Source organism: Pteropus vampyrus, unplaced genomic scaffold, assembly GCF_000151845.1.
Source record: "Pteropus vampyrus isolate Shadow unplaced genomic scaffold, Pvam_2.0 Scaffold10, whole genome shotgun sequence".
NCBI lineage: Eukaryota > Metazoa > Chordata > Mammalia > Chiroptera > Pteropodidae > Pteropus > Pteropus vampyrus.
This window is the reverse complement of record NW_011888791.1, coordinates 1,252,597-1,269,030: the sequence shown is the minus strand read 5'-3', so window position 1 is coordinate 1,269,030 and position 16,434 is coordinate 1,252,597. Positions and strand designations below refer to the sequence as shown.

Genomic DNA, 16,434 nt, shown 5'->3' with positions numbered 1-16,434 from the left:
TTCATATGTTATATGTATCAATAGTATTTTTATTGCTGAGTTGTAGTTCATTTTATGAATATGTACCACAGTTTGTTTTTCATACCCCAGTTATGGAACATTTTGGTTTCCAATATTTGCCAAGTATAAATAAAGCTGTTAATAAACATTTTCCTATAGGTTTTAGGTGAACATAAGTTTTCATTTCACCTGGGTCAGTTCCTGATAGTGAGGTATGGGGGTTGTAGTAAGTATATATTTAACTTTATAAGAAACTGCTAATCTTTTTCTTTTTGACTGTACTCGTTTGCATTCCTACCAGCAGTGTGTGAGTTTCAGTTGCACCACATACTCCATAGCACTTTTGTGTATCTCGAATAACTAATGATATTGAGCATTTTTTCATATACTTTTTTTATGCCTCTGTGTAGATTTTCTTTGAAGTGTCTGTTGAAATTGTTTGCTTATTTTTTAAATTGGCTTTTTGTTTTCTTCTTGTTAGGTTTTAAGAGATTTTTAAAATATATGTTCTAAGTACAAGTTCTTTGTCAGATGTATGATTTGCAAATATTTTCTCCCCATCTGTGGCATGTCTTTTCATTCCAAAAGCTGGTTGCCTAACCCAAGGTCACAAAGATTTTCTCCTAGAAGGTTTATAGTGTTAGATTTTACATTTAGGTATATCTGTTCTGAATTTTGTATGAAGTCTGGGGTATAGGTTAAAATTGATTTTTAAAACAGGAATGTCTTAATTATTTCACCACTGTTTGAATTAACCCATTGAATTGTTTCAGCATCTTTGTAATAAATCACTTTGCCATATTTATGTAGATCTATTTCTGGCTTCTACTCTTTTGATCTCTGTATCTATCCTTTTGCCAGTACTGTAGCTTTATGGTATGTTTTGAAGTCAGGTGGTGGTCTTTTGAAAATTACTTCGACTATTTTAGTTTCCTTGCTATTCCATAAGTTTTAAAATCATTTGTTTACATCTATTGAAAAATTGTATTGAGATTTTGATTGGTATTGTGTTGACTATGTAGATCATTTTGGGAAGAATTAATATTTTGACTGTAGTTGGCCTATCATATCCGTAGGTTTTTCATATGAGGATTCAACCGTCTGAGGTTTGAAAATAGTATTTTTGATCCATGATTGGAAATCTGTGAATGCAGAGCGCCAGCTGTATGTGTTGTTCTACACCAAGGGACTTGGGCATCCTCAGATTTTGGTATCTTTGGGTGGTCTTGCAACCAGTTCCCCGTGGATACTGAGGAACAACTTTTATTGAGTCTCCAAATCCACAAAAATGGTATATCTCTCCATTTATTTAGGTTTTTAAAATTTTCCTTCATCAGTATTTTGTAGCATGCAGATACTTCACATATTTTGTTAAATTTATACCTAAAATATTTCATATTTAGGTGCTATTTTAAATGATACTTTAAAAAAAATTCCAGTTATTTATTGCTAGTCTATAAAAATACAGCAGGTTTTTTTGTTGTTGTTTTTAATCTCTATGCCTTTCTTCTTGTCTTATTGCATTTGTAATACTTCCAAACCTAATAAATAAAAACATGGGAGTGGAACCTAGAAATCCAGGTTTTTAAACAACTTACTGCAGTAATTTTTGATGAATTAACAGCAGGTTTGGAAACCTGTGGCTGGGACCAGTTTTTGATGTTAGAACTCAAACAGAAAAGGCACTCGCATCAAGTCAGAGGGCATTTGCCCTCCTCTCCCTTTTTTTCTTTGCAAGTTGAGACTTAACAATTCTTAGATCATTTTCCCCCAAGCACTCCATCTAGTGGGAGAAAATATAGTGTATCTGGTGCTACAAAGTAACTCACACCATTCTAGTGAACACTGCTAGATTTAATTCTCCTAATTGTTAGGATTATTGCCTTTATTTTGCATATGCCTAAATCTAAATGAATAACTTTATTTAAATGGTAGACAAATCCTATTGTGAAAACCTGTTGTCATACTCTGGAAATTTTCTTTCTTTCTTTTTTTTTTTTTTTTAATTGTTGAATCCCATTTCTAAGAAAGAGCTGGGCATGACAATGTTTATATATTCTGTACAAATAAACATTATAATTGAGGATCACATAATAGGTTTTTTTTTCACATATTAAACAACTCTGGCAGATTGTCTGTCTAGAGTGCTGTGTTAAAGGAGGATTCTTCAGGAAGTCTGGGTTAAGTTAGGAGTACTAGATGCATTAGTAAATTGTTCCTGGAGTGGTAGGTAGATGGGTAGGACTTACCATGTCATCTTTGGCTTTTGAGGGTATGAATATGTGTGTATTTTCCTGTGACAAGTGGTATTGTTAAGAAAACCTGGTAGAGATTTCTTTAATGACATGATTTTTATATGGGATTATTTTTTAACTAAATCAGTAGTTAACTGATACTGTAGTCTGTGGTGAAATAAAGGTTTTATGCACAGCAACTTTTTTTGAAATATTGATATAATAAAATTATCCATGAAATCCAAATAAGCTGACTCTGACATTGTAACTAGCTCTGGTGTCTTTGAACCAGTCAGGCTTAGCTCATCTCTTAGGCACCATGGCATTTTAAGTTAAAATTCTTACCCAAATGGTAAGCTTACTGATTTCATGGGAAATGGAAATATTTGTGACAGCATCGAATGATATGGGACAGTAAAGTTTTTATTTCATGGCATTAGTCTGTCCTTTCAGAAATGAAATAACCTAAGATTACACTCCATAAATTATTACTCAGTACAGATATTTTGTCATTTTTATTAAATATCTTTGAACGACCATCTGACTCAAAATGGTTTGGAATCATTTAAACTATTCAGTACTTAAGGTATTTGAAATTCTGTTAATAGTGTGCCGATGTGGCAGCTGTTAAATCTTAATGGCATTAAAAGTTCATTTTAATTTCTGCTTGATTTAATACAGTAATTTTTCATTTAAATACTTTTTGTCTTATTTTGAATTCTGCTTTAGAATCCTATAGAATCCTGCCATATTAGTGTGGCTTACTATTTTAAATTAGTTTTGATCTTATAATTAAAATTTTTGTGTTTTCTTAGAGAAATAAAGAAATACCTTAGGAAGGGAAACTTGGGTGGAGTGTTTCAGAAATTTAAATTCAACCTAAAAATTCACTAAATGTCAATGAAGTGCTCTTACCTTAAAATGACTTTTTTTCCCCCTATAGAATCCAGCAACAATCACAAGAATACTCCTTAGCCACTTCAATTGGGATAAAGAGAAGCTAATGGAAAGGTAAGGAACTATCATATCAGCTTTGTATTTAGAAGTAACACAGAAAGTCCATTGAACAGAATTTATGAGAAGAAAGTAGGACATTGGTTTATATACTGATATATGAACAAACCAATGTGCAAGCAGTATCTGCTTTAATAAATCTGTAAATTTTGCAATAAATTTAATGTCAAGGGAACTGAGACTTAATGTTTCTTGTTTTATTTTGGAGGTGAGATGGGGCTCTGCTTCAATATCTTCTACTATACTTTTTTAAAAAATTAATTTATTTTCAATTCTTCAATGTCGTCACGTATTTGGCCTCTTTTACCCTATCTGCCTCCTCCCCTACCTCCTATCCTCTGGTTACATAGACTTTTGAATACTGAGAATTAAAAGTAGGTTTTAGTGAAGCACTTGATAGATCTTTTAATTACTTAAAATTTCTTGCCCATAATCCTTTAAAGCTGTGTTAGGTATATTAATGACATTCAGTAAAAACAAAGTTTATCAGAGTATCCTGGTCACCAGATCGGCTGTTTGAACTAGTTCTCTGGTTTGAGTGCAGGATTTTATTACCTTGGATATTTTTTGTATTTTTCCTCTGAAAATGTTTCTTGTTCTAAAAGGGAAGAAATTACTGGGATTGTAGAATGACAGTACTAATGACATTCTTAATCATTTTCTCTTCCTTAGATTGGAAATTTGGAGTACTTGTTAAGGTGATAGGGTGACAGCCTCTATTCTCTCAGCCTTATTCTGTCTAAAATTAGCAATCCTAGAAAGAAAAAATAAAATAAAATTAGCAATCCTCATTTTAATAAAAAATTACAACTAGTGATTGGGAACTGAGAACCCAAATGTAAGACATAAATGAAAATATTTCCCATTGGATTTAAACATTGAAAGTACTCTGTAAAACAGATACTAAAATAATACTAAGAATATTACCCAATTTCTCACACCTTGTACCCCAACTGCAATTGAACAGTGACAATTATAAATCAATTTTTGAGCCCTCTGTGCCAGACAGTATTTCATTTTATCCTCTCGATAGCTTTATTGGACTAGAAACTATTATACCTACTTAATTGATGTGGAAACTAAGGCTTAGAGCATAATATATTTATCTCAGTTTCGTTACACAAGGAGTTAGCACTCAAACTCATGTTTGTTGGATTTCTTAAACACATACTATCTATTACAGCTTTCGCAGGGTTCATGAAGAATAAAGTGTTCCTTACAATTAGTATGATTATAATGTGACCTCCCCAACCCACCACCTAGCCCCATGGATCTCACCATCTTTTTTGAAGTCAGTGATACTTCTTAAGTTTGGTAATATTTATTTTCAGGCATATTTTATGACACCAGTTAGGAAGAGTTTTCATTGTTTATATGTGATACTCTTCTAATGAATTAGACGTAATTTACAGTTTGTTTCTTATTAATGTATTTCTCCAAAGACATTCTGAATTTTGTTCTATAACACCGTTGACACTGCTGAAACCATTTTTCAAATAAATTTTCTGCTTAATTTTGGTAAGTATGAATTAAAAAGTAGATGACTTCTGGGAAACTTGTATATGTGAACTTTTCAGTTTCTTGTTAATTTCAATTTTTGTTTTATATATTCTGAAGTTATAGAGTACCTATAAATCTTTAGTGTTTTTAAAATCACTATGCACTATTTTTGTCTCATTTAATGAGTTTCACATCATATCTTACGTTATCTGATATTAGCACTGCCACCGTTTATTTTATGATAACTAATATGTATAGATTTAATTACTGCAATTGTAAGTTGTGTTTTATATTCACCATGTTTTTCTTCAGTTATTTTTTTGCCTTGATCAAGTTTTCTTGCCTGCCTCTCTCCTCCCGCTCCCCCCCAACAATAATTTCAGAGTTAAATATTTTAGTGTTTCTAGTGGTCACTCTTAAAATCTGTATATGCATCCTTAAAACTTTAAGTTTATAACATTTAATTGCAGTATTTATATCTATGCCTTGCATAAGACAAAAATTATAGCATACTTTTCCTCTCTGTCCTTTCTTCTTTTAGCTTGATAGTTAAAATTTTCATTTGATCTTATTTTTTTTATTCAATATGTTTAACTTCTTTAAAATGTCTTCTTGCTTCCCATTGTTTTCTCCAAATTTAACGTTTTTTCCCTCTAGAATATAGTCATTTAAGTCAAGTTTCAGATGTGATAAATTTTTGAGTGTCCTAAGAGAAATTCTTAATATTCTGAGTTTTTGAGATAGGTTTTGAAAACAAAGCCTTTGGGACCCTTAAGTTGGAGAACTCATGTTTTTGGTTTTTGGAAATTCTTAGCTGTTATTTCTTTAATGTTAATCACATGTTGAAACTTCTGGATCTCTTTTCCAAGTCTGATTTTTTTCAAAATACTTATGTACTTGTCATCTTTGTCTTTCTACTCTGGTCTGTGAAAGTTCCTCAGGTTTACCTTTAATTCACTAACTTTTTTTTTTTTTTTTTAACTCATCAGGAATTTTATTCTAATATGAATATACTATATACCAGAAAAAATTTAAAACTTCTGGTATTTTTGTTACTAACTTGCTTTTTCTCTGCATCCACTCTGCTATTTAGCCATCTCGAATTTTTTATTTCAACAGTTTCCGACTTTATTCATTCTAAAAACTTTATTGTTGTTTTGTTTGTGCTATCTCCATTATCTCTCTTGGCATATAACTATTCTTACACTGTTTTCTTTTAGTCTGTTTATAAGTAAATAAACATAGAATTTAAAATATGTATTAGTATGTGGTACCCTTCAGAGTATATTATTTTTAAATTGGTCACATTCTAGGTTATAATAAATTTGAAGAAAAATAAATATATACATTCTGTTTTCACACTTCCGAATAACTCTTAGAAACCAAAAAAGAAAACAACTTTAAATATAGAATGCTGGTGAAGACGTACAGGGAAATTTACAGTATGCATATCTTTATAAGAAAAAGAAAAAGAGGCAGAAAACAAACTAAGCCTTTGAAATTGAAAGTTAGAAAAATACAGAATAAACCCAAAGAGAGTGGAATATTTTAAAACAACATAATGAAATCAAGAACAAACATAAATAAAAAGATAGCTGTTTGAAATGGATTTTTAAAAGAAATTAACAAGGGCATGAGAAGACAAGTCACAAACAGGGAGGGAATATTTGCAAAAGACATCCGATAAACGAGTGTTATCCAAAATATACAAAGAACTCCTAAAATCTAACATACAAAGAACTCTTAAAATCTAACAATAGGAAAACAATCCAATTAAAAAATGGGCAAAAATCTGAATAGATGCCTCACCAAAAAAGATATACAGATGTCAAATGAGCATATGAAGGGTTACTAACATCTTTTATAATTAGGTTATTGCTGGTTAATATAAGATACTACTATACACCTATTAAAGTGACCAAAATTCAAAACACTGACACCACTAAATACTGATGAGAATGTGGAGCAGTGGGAACTCTCATTTATTACTGGTAGGGAATGAAAAATTGTACAGCCATTTAGCTTCTAGTTTGGTGATTTCTTACAAAGCTAAACATACTTTTACCATGCAATTCAGCAGTCAGCCTTCTTGGTATTTACCCAAATGAATTAAAAACTTAGGTTCACACAAAAACCTGCATACAGTTGTTCATAGTAGCTTTATTCATAGTTGTCAAAACTTGGAAGCAGTCAAGATACCCTTCAGTAGGTGAATGGAAAAATCAATTTGGTTCCTCCAGACAATGGAATTTGTTGTTCAACACTAAGTATAAGTGAACTCTCAAGTCAGGAAAAGACATGGAGGAACCTTAAATGTGTATTGCTGAATGAAAAGCCAATCTGTAAGATTCCAACTATGTGACATTCTGGAGAAGGCAAAACTATGGACAGTAAAACAACAACAACAACAACAACAGTGGTTACCAGGGGTTGATGTGGAGGGCAGTGAATGTGCAGAGCCAAAAGGATTTTTAGGGCAGTGATACTATTCTGTATAAAATTGTTATGGTGGAAAAATGTCACTATATTTTTGTCCAAAGCCATAGAATGTACCATACCAAAATGAACCCTAATGTAAATGATGGGCTTTGGGCGATAATGATATATCAACATAGGTTCATTGATTGTATCAGATGTATCACACTGTTGGGAGATGTTAATAGTGGGTGAGGTTTTGCAAGTGTGGGTATAGGGGTATATAAGAATAATCTACCTTCTGCTCAGTTTTGCTGTGAGCTTAAAACTGCTCTAAAAAAAAGTAAAGTCTGTTTCGAAGGGGGCTTGTAATAAACTTTTGGCAAATATGGGAGTAGGGGGAAAGGGCACAAATAAAACTAGGAATAATGCATAATTACGGATAGGAAAATTATTTCAAAATTATAAATGATTACTGTATACCACTTTTACCAATACATTTGAAAGTGTAGAAATGGAAATTACCTAAATTGCCCCCCAAGAAGAAGTAGAAAAATAACCATGGAAAAATGTAGTAAATATACTAAAAGATACATACTTCTTCCCCAGAAAGCACTAGATGATTTTTATGGGCAGGTTTTATCTAATAAACCTTCAAGGGACTGCTGGTCCTACTGAAAGTTATTTCAGAATATAGATCATGAATTCATATTAGTCAAATCAAAGTAACCCCTGATTACAAAATTTGACAAAGACGACCACATAAGAAAACCATCTTCGTTATGAACATAGCTGTTGAATTCATAAATAAAATAATAATTGAATTGGATTTATGGTCTAATAGGATTTCTCCTAGGAATAGAGAAGAATAGGTCACCATTGGCGGGAAAATAACTCACCTAGAGCATTTTCTACTTTTTAACAAGTTAATGAAGAGAAACCAAAATGTAAGCATAATAAATGCCAGTAATGCATCTAATAATAATGTGCATTAATCCATGATTTAGAAAAAAACAATTTTTAGCAAACTAAGAAGGTAATTTCTCAGCTAATAAAGGGTATCAACTAATAATCTACAGCAAAGTTATACTTAATGTTGAAACAGAAGCATGCCCATTAAAATCAAACAAGGTTACTGGCTGTCACCACCATTTTATATGTACTGAAAGTTCTGATAAAATGATACATGGAAAATTTAAAAAGTGGTATGAAGATTAGAAAGGAAGAGAAATTTTATGTAGATAATATTAATCACCTACCTAGGGAACTCGAGAATCAACTGATAAACCGTTAAAGTGGTTGTATATTAGAATCACCTGAGAACTTTAAAAAAAATGCCAAAACCAGGGCCCCTTTCCGTTCCTTCCCCCAACACGTACACCTTAATACCCTTGGAAAATGGGAAAAAAAACAAACAAAAACAGAATGTAAGGAGTCTTAGTTTCAGTGACACTATATACCTCCCAATTCTTGAGTATAAAAATGAAGGATACTAAATGTATATAAACAAAATGAAGTATAAAAATCTTATAACTATTTAGAATCCCAGGAATCACAAGAGGTAGACAGTATGACCAGTAATTTTTGTTATGTAGCATTAAAAAAAATCTTGCTTCCCACTTGATAATAATAGAATGTGTTCAAGTATTATTTCTATTCATTTTAACATCCTTGAAGATAAATCTTATCTTCGTCAAAATTGTAAAATATTTTAAATTTTGACTTATCCTCTTTCCTCATTTCTACATACCAGGCATATCAATGTTCTTTTCTTTTATTCATTAGTGAGCCAGAGCCTCTGACCAGTGAGGAAAATAGAAGTATAAGTAAATTCTTGCCAATAATTCCTCTTCTTTGCCCCCAGACTTCTAATTCACAGTTTAAACAAATTTGTCCTGACCTGAAATATGAGTGATAAAGTCTTTTTAAAAATAAATTTTGATGAGGGAGGTGTGGGATAAGAAGGGCTGGTGGAGAAGGAAACATTTTAACTTTTTAGTCTCTTTTATCTCTCATAGCAGCTTTCCAGACCTTTGACTGTTTCTTCCATACCCAGCCTTCAGTGTTTTTACACCATAGATTAATTTCTCTACTGTTTTATAGATTACTTTTTTCTACTCATTAGTTTCTTACCATGCTACTTCAGATGAAGAAAAACGCAAATCAAAGATTCAGAAGTTCAGCTATGACTATATCTGGTCTCCTACTTTAAGGCAAAACCTTTCTGTCTGGGCTTTGATCCTATCATAATTTGGGGGAGATGTTCTTTCCATTATTTCATCTGTCATGTCGTGAACTTTCTTTTCCTTTCCTGGTGTATCCATCAGGATTTCCTGTTGTAAACAAATTGTATAGGTTTAAGGGGAAAAGACATTAAAGACTGAGAATTAGCCATGAAAGCTGTGCAGCCAGGAAAATGCCAAAATCACTGTGTCTCACTATTTTAGTGGAAGCGCTCTTGCTGTTGCCATTGGGCATAGGCCACACAGCTTATATCATCAATATTGGGCCTGTGATCACACAACTAGTACTTCTGCTATTGCAGCCTCTGGAAGCTGGATATCTCCTTATCCCATTGATAGGTGAACTTCTCATTGAACCTTCTTCAACTACTTTGTTTTTCATAAACCTTAGGTCAGGTCAACCTGTCCTGCTAGGTATGAATCCTCCCAGCAGGAAAGGCTGGGAAAGTGTGTTGTCCTTTCCCTTTCTTTTTTATGACAACTCTTAAAAATCCAGCTCTGTCTGTCTGACATCTTATCTTTATTTTTATATCTTTCTTTCCATTCTCATATATTTAGTAGGTAAAACATTTAAGGTGGTTACCAAATTCATTTTTGTGTTGCCTCGACTTTGAAAATGATTTCTTTGTCTGACACAGGGCTTCTATGGGTATCAAAGTAGGCTGTTAGCTACGCAGCTCTAGGGAACATCTTTAAAATTGTACTGTCATTGGCCCATGCCTGGGATGCCTTTCCTATTGCCCTTTTTCCTAATTGTGTTTCAGAATTTAAGCTTTACTTCTAAGATGGCTAAGATGGCTTTTCTTATTTCTCAAGAGTTAATCATTCCTTTGCATCTTAATATATGTTTGATTTAATATTTCACCATTTCTATTAGAGTTCTTTGTGCAGGAGTTATCCTAACTCATCTTTCATTCCTAGCACTTAACAGAACTCCTAATATGTAATCAGTGTTAAGTAAATATTTTAATTAAATTTAGCCATTTCTAGATTTTCTTTTCTGTAATAGAACTTATATTGAAATTATGCATGGATGTAAATTAGATTTCAGTTTGGCAGGAGTTACAGGCAAAACCCCCAGAATCAAGCTCTTCAGGTTGGAAACAAGTAAAAAGTCAGTATCTTCTCTCCTGCAATGTATTTCTTTTCTTAAAGGCCTATTTTATTAAATTTTTAATACTCATTTTAGTTACTAGAGTATAACGTGGATGTTAATGAATTAACCGGCATATTTGAGGCAAGGGGAAATGTAGGTGGTCAGTAACTCACTACTTTTAACAGACTGGTGTAATCAAAGAATATTGAAGACTGATTTTAATCCTTTCCAGACTGTGTTAAAAATAGCTTTCCATTTTTCATTCTGAAGCATTAATACCCATTTGGTGAGTACTAGAGTTAGCATTTCTATGTTACTATGATAGCCAAATTAGTAATAATATGTTGTTTCATAATTAACTTCTGGTATGTGAAGGTATTTTTATTTTATCCATTGTTATCTCTAGTCTTTGTACAACTTGACTACTTCATAAATGTCAGGGATTTTTCGAATATCAGCTATGTGTAAGATATTGAGCAGAAGTTTGGTGAAGAGGTAGACACAACAGTGTATCATACACAGTTTCTACCCTCAAGGTTCTTAGAGATAAAACTTTATGGGAGTATATTAAAGGTTATTTCTGACTTAATTGGGAAGGGATTTATTGATGAGATGGCATTTGATTGTATTTGGAAGGGCAGGGGGAGATAGAAACCTGAGCAATTCAGGTTCAGGAAACATTTCCTGGTGTGGAGGAAGTTTAAGGAACATATGTTGAATGGAAATGAGACTTAGAGTGGCTGGAATACATGAAAAATAGAAGGGAAATGATTGGATGGATTTAATAGGAAGCACATTATGGAGGACCTTGAATTCTAAGCAAATTAATTTGGACTTTTTTCCTGTTAAGTGGAAAGGCTTTGAAGGCTGTTTTATGGAGAAATGTGATGTAAGAGCATTACTGTGGGGGCGGAGGGAGGGGGAGGGGGAGGGAATCTAGTAACAATATGAGCCCATTGGAGGCAGGAAGACCAATTGGAAATGATTTTAATAATCCAGGTCAAAAAAATGTTGGCCTGACTTAGGATGGTGACAGCTAATTAGAAGCAAAATGTAGATAGAAGAGATAAAAGTAGAGATTTAACTAAGAAAATATAGGAGTCTTTTTGAAACTTCTGTTAATTCGGACCATTCTATCCACTAAGTAGGTAGAATATTGGAACATCTTTTTAAAAATTATACATCAAAGGATTAGTAAAATAGGAATTAGAGGATTAAGGCCTAAGAGAATCTGGGAATCTAGAGTAATGAAGCAAGTCTTCCACTTTGCTTTGTCCTAGAAGTGTATGCTGACCCAGAAAAGACGAAGCTGTGATTTTTTTTGTTGGCCCTTTGCATGGGAAGAAAAATTGGAGTCCTAGGCCCACCCAGAGTGAGGATTAGGTCAGCCAGCTCTTCTAAAGACTGAAGATAGAGGTTCTCCCACCACCCTGGTCATGGTCCCAGTAGGTTGTTTAGGTGGCGAGAGGAGCGGCAGCTGCCAAGCAGCCCAGCTTCCGCCCTGGCCTGCCCCCACAATGCCCTAGAGGAAGGTCGTATCCACTGAGGCAGTGGTGAAGGACAAGTCTAGGAGATCAGCAAAATTGTAACTACACTTGCTCTTGTAAAATTAGAAATGAAGCCCAAAAACGTGGCAGGAAAGGATAAATCAGACAAAAAGTACAAACAAAAGGGAAAGGGGTAGCAAAAGGAAAACAGGCCGAAGTGGCTAACCAAGAAACTAAAGACTTACCTGCAAAAAATGGAGAAACTAAAAATCAGAGGTGTGCAGCCTCTGATGAATCAGGAGAGAAAGAAGCCAAGTCTGATTAATGTCATACACCATGTCTATCAGAGGTCCCTGTCTCCCTTCTTGTACAATTCAGTGGAGAGTTTCTATCAACTATTTTATAAATGCGAGTTTTTTCGTAGCTCTAGAAATATTTTGAAGAGGAAGGGAATTCCACCTCACTCCATTTTTAAAGTATAAATGTTTTTAAGAGGTGAAATTATTTGCTGGTTGTTTATTTTTTGGTACACCCAGGAAATAATGAGTATTATTAAAATATATAATAATATAAAAAAATGAATATGGGAGACTTTGATTGTCTTGGGTGTTAGCTTAATATTCCATAGATGGAGGTAGTTCTTATATCCCCTATATAACACAAGCATGTTAGTCATTCATTCATTTAATGTCTTGAACGTTTTTTTAAAAATTTATTTTTATTGAAGAAATGATTTTAATTAATTTTTTTCTCCATCTACCTCCCACCATCCTCATCCCCCCTACTCTCTGGTCTTAGGTTTATATCCCACATATAAGTGATATCATGTGATTTTCAATTTTTTCTGTCTGGCTTATTTCACTTAGCATGATTGAGTTCCATCCATGTTGTCCCAATTGGCAGTATTTCATCTCTTCTTATGGCCGAGTAATATTCCATTTTATATATATTTGCCACAGCTTCTTTAGCCAGTCAACTATCGTAGGACACTTCAGTTGCTTTCATGTCCTGGCCACTGTGAATAACGCTGCTGTGAACATCGGTGTGCAAATATCTTTTCGGATATGAGTTTTCAAGTCTTTGGGGTAAATACCCAGTAGCGGAATTGCTGGATCATATGGTAGTCAATTCTTAGTTTTTTCAGGAACCTCCATACTGTTTTTCAGTGGCTGTACCAATTTGTTGAGCGTTTTAAATGACTTCTGTTCCTATGTTTTCAGTAGAATTGTTTCTAAAAGAAAACCACAACATGATCTTGGATCTCTCTGTCAGAATTTTGTGTACTGCTTAACATCTTTGTCATGGTAATCCAATTTTCCTAGTAACTTTGTTAATGTGCTATGAAAGATTGAGAATTCGATTATGTAGTGTATATGATATTGCGAATTAGTGGAACTTTGATGGCATATCAACATTTGAAGATATTGGTACTTCATATTCTACTGAGGAAAATTAGCCTCCAAATTTTAAGCTGGAAATTTACCAGGATAACTGTTTAGAAAGGAATCACAACTACATGACTTAGACTTAGGTTTTTGGTACGTACATTAAGAATTGTATGCAAATTGAATGTGTACTTATTCTCAAAACAACCAATAAAATCTCAATTATTAAAAATCATGTCATCTGGGTGGCCCAGAAAATCTCAAACCTTGGATTAAGATGGTCTCACACTGTTAATGTACCCAGGCACATGAGAGAAGCAAATGTAAATCTTTTCTAGGGAAAGAACATTAAGGCCTCAAACTACTTTCTCAAATTAGTTTTCTAATTAAAACATACCAACTTGGGACTCTAGATATTATAATTGTCAGACCTAGTCTAAAATGGATATGGTATCAGCAGGGAACTAGAAAATATGAATTATCATACAGATTTGAAAGAAACAGAATTTCTAAAACTAAACAAAATAAGGAAATCAACTTAGTGAATTAGTTTAACAGCAGAGTGAACATTGGTAAAGAGAGATTTAGTGTACTAGAAAATCAAAACACCATCTAGAATTAAAGTACACTAAAAGATGAGAAAAAAACACAAGAGAAATTAAGAAATATAGAAGACTTAATGAGAAGATTTCATTAAATCTTAGAAACAGGAGAGAATGGGGCAGAGGCAATATTTGCGGAATATATTGGCTGGTAATTTTTCAGACTGGTAAAAGAGAAAAGTGTCAGATTCAAGAAGCCTTACAGTTCCCAAGTATTATAATATGATTTCACTGATCCTGAGATGTAGTTTTTCACATTTTGACATGTCTGAAATCTTAATGTATTTTTCAATTGATAGCCCTTTACAGCCCAACAAGATTGAAATTTTGAGTTATGTGAAAATTTTCCCATTTCACTTTTTGGTAAGATCATGAAATTTAGGTACTAAAGCATTTAAGGTGTTATGAAATATGTTGAAAAGAAATGTATATTTTAAAACAACATAGTAAAACTACGAAACGACAGTAAAAATAAAGATAGAGAAAACTGTAAAGTCAATTAGATACAAGAAAGATTACTTTCAAAAAGTGAAAGTGTGTGTGTATATATACTGTATGTAGAGAAAAAATGTAGAGTATATATTATACTGTTCTAGAGAACATCTGCTTCTCAATAGCAACAGTGGAAGTGATAGTAGGATGATACCTTAATAGGTTAAAAGAAAATAAATGCCAACTTAGAATGCTATGTTCATGGAAAATGTATTCACAAATAGTGCTGTCTTTTAATATAAATGACTTTGTATTGTACCTAGCCTTGGTATTTTTTTAAGCCAACATTTTAAGTTCTATCAGTGTTGATTGAAATTTCAAATACAGTTATTTAAACAAGTATTTGGGTATTAAGGGAGAAAAATGGGGAATGCAGACTAAACTATGCTTAAGAGTAGAGTTTATAACCTTAAATGCGTAAGTAAGGAAAGTAATGAACTAAATATGTCCAAAGGAAGAGCTACAAAAAAAGTTCAGAGAAAATACAAGAAGAAATAACAGAGCAGAATTTAGTAAAATAGAAAAGAAACAGTAGAAGGAATCAAGAATCCAAAAGATGTTTGACACAGTGGTGAGATTAATAAAGAAAAAAACAGTCACAAATAACCAATATCAGGAATGAAAAAGTATGTCACTTTGAATCCTGCAGATATTAAAAATTCACAAAACATTGTGAATAACTATGTCAGATTTTGAAATTTTACATGAAATAGACAAAGTTTTAGAAATTTGCCAATTACCTAAATTGACATAGAAACAGAAAACCTGTATGGGCTATAACTATAAAGCGAAAATTTCTGTAAATAAAGATCCTAAGTCCAGATAAGTACACTGGTAAGTTCTACCAACATTTAAGGAGACAGTAGTCCAATCTTATATTCTCTAACCTTAATATTCTTCTAGAAAATAGAAAAAAGGGATTCCCCACCTTCATGAGACTATCACAACCTTGATAACAAAACCTAAAGAATTACATGTCAGCTTCTCTCATGTATATAGATGCAAACAAAAAACCAAACCCTAAAATATTTGCATATTGACTTCAGCTATGCATAATCCAGCATGGGCGATTCAGATTTATTTTAGGAATGCTAGATTGGTTTAACCTGAAACACTTCAATATGATTGGTCACTGGAACAAATTAAAGAGAAAAACAAGTAGACTCAGAGGAGAGGTTACTAAAAATCAATAATCATTCATGATTTTAAAGAAGAAACTATTAGCAAACTAGGCACAAAAGAGAACTTTCTGTAATCTAATAAATCTATAAAAACGTCTGTAAGAGATACCAGTTTATGTTGAAGTTTTGAAAAGATTCACCTTTTAGATTGAGTTCAGGTCATGGATATATGTTATCTTCACTTTTGTTCAGCATTATACTGTAGATGATCCTAGCCAGTAGTGTACCAAAAAAGAAAAGGTATTACTGTTGTAAGAGAGATGCTAAATAGTTAATATTCAGTGATTATATGAATTGTGTACATAAGAAATCCAAAGTAGCCTATAGATAAGTTGTTAATATTAAGTGATTTGAGAAAGAAATATAAAAATGAATTTTATTATTTTTTTTCTTAACATGTATATGCATATCTTTGATCTAGTAATTCCACTCCCAGGTGTATACCCAATAGAAAGAAATATGCATATCTTATTTGAAAGTCGTATACTATAAGCTTGTTTACAGCAGCATGACGCATAATAACTCCAACTACTAACAACCCAAATATCTATAGACAGGTAGATAGATAATTATGGTCTATTTATATAATAACTATTGAGCAATGAAAAATAAATAGAGCTAAGTGACTACGTAGATGAACTTAAAAATCATATTGAGTGAAAGGAGGACAGATCCAAAAAATACCTGTCTCCTATATGTTTCTGTTTAATGAATTACAAAATAGGCAAAACTAAGCTATATTGCTTAAGGATACGTATTTAGGTGATAAAACTATAAAGAACAAT

General features: G+C 32.7%; 1 protein-coding gene and 1 pseudogene across 2 annotated transcripts in view; both read left to right on the top strand.

The window, feature by feature from the left end:
• The window catches only part of ARIH1 (ariadne RBR E3 ubiquitin protein ligase 1), a 98,157-nt gene that overhangs the window by 32,134 nt on the left and 49,589 nt on the right, over positions 1–16,434 (top strand). Inside the window, exon 2 of one of the 2 annotated variants that reach the window (XM_011375574.2) lies at positions 3,178–3,245. The exons of the other annotated variant lie outside the window; for it this stretch is intronic. Within the exon in view, the coding sequence (XP_011373876.1) occupies positions 3,178–3,245 (68 nt within the window). The remainder of the gene's footprint in view (positions 1–3,177; positions 3,246–16,434) is intronic. 2 annotated transcript variants of the gene reach the window in all.
• Positions 12,020–12,886, top strand: LOC105302497 (annotated as a pseudogene).